Below are 4,870 nucleotides of genomic sequence, written 5' to 3' on the forward strand. Positions count from 1 at the left end.
TGTATGGACCAGGGAAGCAGGAGCAGGGAGATGGGGAATGCAGGGTTTAATTGGTAGATAGCAACAAGGAACAGACAACTTGGATTGACATTACAATGACCAGACTGGGGAAACAAACTTAAACACAGACTTAAATAAACAAGGTTAATGACAGCAACAAGAAACAGCTTCCCCCTATTCCTCCACCACACATTCTCAGTCCTCCTCTTCTTCTTCCTCCTCCTCCTCCTCTTCCTCTTCCTTGAGGAAGAACTTCCCCTTGTCCGTTTGCTTGGCCTTGTCTATCCATGTTCAGAGATTGGACTGGCGCTGGTCAAGCTCAATATATCTGTGTTTGGCAGCACACGATCATGGAAAACACCTGTGTGACACTCCCCCTTCGTTAGTCTAGTTTCACCTGACTGTCAATAACTGTCATCAATTTATCAAATATTCAAAGAAATTCATATATGGTATTCATGGTATTATGTTCTTGACCAATTTTGACAATTGTACAGACAGTTGTGCATGCGAGTACTTATACAATGAAATCATGCTGACATGTTTTGGAGAGAATGATTATTAGACTGAGAATCAACTAATCAGTTTAGATCTACAAGATCTATTCATTTGGAAAATGTGCTAAATGTGGGCTAACTGTATAACTGTAAGCTACTTGCACTTAATCATTTGCAAAGATGCACTGAGACAATTGAGACATGTACTAAGGCATTTGCCATTTGATAAAATGAATGAGAAATGCCATTCTGTTGTGAACATTTGCCAAGAGGTTTGGAGGTTTGTCCATGTTATTTTGAGAATGTAATTTCTGTTTCAAGAAATGAGCCAAACCAATGGAGAAAAACTGTAATTGCGTATGAAAACCGACCTTTTATTTTGACACAATAAGCGGAATTAGGGACCGGAAGTCACTGCAACTCGCTCCACCATCAGCTTCCGGGTTCGAACAGAGCACTTCCGACGACTTTTACCCATTATGCACTGCTCTTCTTCTGGATTCCGGTTGTTCTTCCATAGGACGTCTGTCATATACAAGGTGACTTTGTGTATTTTTAAGGAATGATTTTCTTGTTCATTTGGTTAGGTAGACCTGGTTTATGGATTTTATTTAGTGTTTTTAATTTGTATCATTTGTAAGATTACTTTGAAGTCGTTTTCAAGCGTTTTTTCTAGTGTGAGCTGTATTAATTTAGCCAGCTGAGCAGTAGTCGGGGCGGCTTTACCGAGGGGTTCAAACCAGATGAACGATAGGTAGCTTTTATTAAATGTTCTGGAATAATGTATGTCTTTGTGAATCTTTTGGTGCGGTCTTTAATGAAACGCTGACGTAACTTCGTGACTTTTCAAGAACCATAATATTGACTTGATAGGCAATATAATATTTTTGAAGGTCAGACACTGACTTTGATGATGGGTTTAAAAATTAAGCACTACATTCATCGTCTATTTGACATCCGCGGTATTTATAACGGTAACATTTACGTGGAAAAAACGAGCTTTTGCTCACGGTTGATATGTGTAGATTATTTAAAATGATAGGGTTTAATAAGCCGGAATGCATGTGCTGTTGGATTTTTCTCTGCATAACTGCAGTTTCTTCACAATGACAGCCCTTTTCTCCGTCTTTGGCAGTATGGCACTAAATAGCTTGTTCCAGCTATCTAAGTTGCTGCATTCTGCGCTTTCTGGAACTCTGCGGAGGAACATCGGGATATCTGCCGTGGTCTTCAACCGAGCTAAGGACCTCGACCCTGTGCAAAAGCTTTTCTTAGACAAGATCCGCGAGTATAACTCTAATAGCAAGTAGGTTTACCTGCTGTGTGCCTCTGACTGAAGAGTTTCTTTGCATTTTAAGCCGACATGAAATAGAAGCCTTATTAGACTGCCATGCTCGGAGTTCGGTTTCTTACTTAACATCAGTGTATTATCAAGGCAGAACACTGCTTTATTGGCAAACATAAAATGACACCTTGGGTATGGTATGTAATTAGTTGGCTGTGTTTTGTTTGTGATCAGGTAACTAATGCTCGTTAAATATACGAACTAGATATATATATATATATATATATATCTACAATATATTTCACTTTTATTTAAATATTAAAATTGGCTACTTTGCATATATTTACATATGCTGCGCATATATGTACATATGTTTGTTTATGTTATGGGAAGTCATCATATATATACACATATTTTTCATATATTGCACATATTTGGAAGTATACAACATATTCGTAAACATACACAGTGGCAGAGTCAGAAAACTTTCAGTGGGATGGCCAGGGTGGGACCAGAGGTTTTTTGGGGGTGGCACATACAGTTGCGCTCAGTATTTTTCAACCCCCATTATAAATTGGTTTTATTGGCAAAAATTACAAACTTTCAGCTGTTTGCAATAAACACATCAAACAAGAACAATTGTAATACCTCAGTACAACTAATGTGGTTTCTCCACATTCATCACACAAAGCCACTTTTAATGACTACTGCAGTCTCAAAATTATTCTACCCCTTCGTGTGGAGTAATTTTTTACTATTTAGTAGAGCACCATTTTGCTGTTATGACCTTCTGCAAATGTGATGCATAGTCAGACACCAGGTTTTGGTGGCGTTCCCGAGGAATCTTAGCCCATTTCTCATTACTTAAACATATTTCTAACATGTAATCAAATGTCACTGTGAACACACCCCTAACAAATAAACATGCTTTTTTTATTTATTTATTGAAAACAGCTGAAAGTTGTAAATTTAGCAAATAAACCTTATCTAGCTAATGGAGGTTGAATAATTTTGAGTGCAACTGTAAATCTAAATATGAGTATAAGGCATCTAGAAAAGGGAATGTGTATGGTGCTTAAATGCTATTACTCGACATTGTTTATAATTCAGGTGGTGGTGGAATTATCCAATACACATTTAATATATCAATTCCTTGCAGGTTAAGGTAACAAGCTTACACTAAGTACAATTTATGCATTAATACTGTTCTGAGAGCACATGTTTAGCTCAGCAGCACTCTGAGTTCATTCTTTATATCATCAGGGATACAGAGAAAGTCACGTAATAAAGTGAGTTTTTTTTTTTATATATCAAAGTCTGATTTAACAAAAATGCACATATAATGGGATGGCCAATGGCGTGTCCACTATCACCCTTTCCCACCCACCCTATCTGCATAAGATGTGTAGTTATTTATTTTTCATATCATATATTTATATTCGGCTTTCAATATTTTCTGTTTACGATGGGTTCATCGGAACATAACCCCATCGTAAGCTGTAGAGCATCCATGTGTGTACAAATAATTGCTGTGTATGTATATATAAAGTGGCTAATTTTTTATATTTAAATATATGTGAAATATATTGTAGATGTGAATGTGTGTAGGCAGTGCGATGTCAGCAAAGTACCTTAAAATTTAGTGATTATAATGATTTTCTATGTGTTGTATGAGTAGATTAAATTCCACATCCTGCACTGTGGAAAAATGCTGATTGTGCAATGCTGTCACTTAGTTTTTTAATACACATTTTGCTTTAATGCAGTGGTTCGCAAAGTTGGTCCTCAGGCCCCACTGCCCTGTTTGTTTTCCTGCTATCCCTGCCCCATACACAACTCCCAGCTGTCTTTCTGTTTCCAGTTTCTGATTACTTGGATCAGGTGTGTTCAGTCAATCAGCAGTGTGTAGGGCAGGGATAGCTGGAAAACAAGCAGGGCAGTGGTGCCTGAGGACCGACTTTGAGAACCACCGTTTTAATGTAATTACTTCCTCTAATTGACCGGCACCTTTCAGGACCACGGGAGGTGTGGTTGATGCCGGTCCAGCATATCAAAAGAACCTGTCTGAGGAGATGACCAAACTCCAGCGCTTATATGGGGGTGGTGACCTCACCAAATTTCCAGACTTCAAGTTTCCTGGTGAGTAGGATTTTTTTATATACTAGAATCTTGCAGTATTCAACAATCAAATAAAGACAACAGGAGAATATACCCACTGCATCTGTTTAATATAGCCAGTGTGCTTCTCCCTCCCCCAGAGCCCAAACTGGATGAGGTGGCGTCTAAGTGAGAAGATTTCACTGATTATGTTGTTCTGTCTTCTTATGTATATAATAAACTACCAAATGTAACATGTCTTCAGGCTTTGTCTTTGTCCTTTACGAGTTTCCTGTATGTTTCTTGGAACTGATTTCTATAAGCTATTCAACTGCAGTATATTTAAGTTCAAATGGTCAGTCTCCATCAGCCTTAGAGGTGCCACAATCAGGATATTTCCAGCTGCTTTCATGAAACACTTTGTCGATTATTTGGCCATTCTTAGAAAACATGTAAGAAAAATATTTTTATACTGTTTTACACCAAGTTTCAGTACAAATGACATTATAGGGAAAAGTATAGGCACAGCTTTACTGAAGACAATCATAATAAAAAGAAATAAAGAAAAACGATCTCTTCGTAAAGTGAACAGGGTAGCACTCAGAAGACTATGGGAATAAAAGAGGCACTTTAATCTGCCGTATCATGTTATCTGTTGCAACAGCTAGCGTGGTTTTTCATTCAGCTGTTACAGCCTGAACAGTTAAATTGTGTTTCAACTGCTCTGTGAAGAGGAGGTTCTCCATCAGCTGGGGAACCATTTCACAACAAGATGGACTGGGTATGTTTGAAATGTGCATACTGAAAAGAGGGGCATTGTTAGTATTCCTGTGGCTAGCTAAAAAAATCAATAATGCTCAGTAATATGGCAGCATATGGTACATTCATATTTACTTGGTGTGTAGATTCTGTTTGGGTGAAAGTGTAAACGATTTGAATAACATGAATACCTGCTTTGGAGTGCAACTGTAGTTTCTGTTACTGCTGGAAG

At 37.9% G+C, this 4,870-nt stretch overlaps 1 protein-coding gene across 1 annotated transcript; it reads left to right on the forward strand.

Annotated features, from left to right (window-relative positions):
• The first annotated feature begins 932 nt into the window (after positions 1-932).
• On the forward strand, positions 933-4,138 carry atp5pf (ATP synthase peripheral stalk subunit F6). Its single transcript, XM_048979080.1, has 4 exons — positions 933-1,036; positions 1,633-1,803; positions 3,797-3,921; positions 4,041-4,138. The coding sequence occupies exons 2-4, from the start codon at positions 1,634-1,636 to the stop codon at positions 4,070-4,072; spliced, it is 327 nt and encodes a 108-aa protein (XP_048835037.1). The 5' UTR covers positions 933-1,036; position 1,633; the 3' UTR covers positions 4,073-4,138.
• The last annotated feature ends 732 nt before the right edge of the window (positions 4,139-4,870 follow it).

This window comes from Brienomyrus brachyistius, chromosome 16 (genome assembly GCF_023856365.1).
Source record: "Brienomyrus brachyistius isolate T26 chromosome 16, BBRACH_0.4, whole genome shotgun sequence".
Classification (NCBI taxonomy): Eukaryota; Metazoa; Chordata; class Actinopteri; order Osteoglossiformes; family Mormyridae; genus Brienomyrus; species Brienomyrus brachyistius.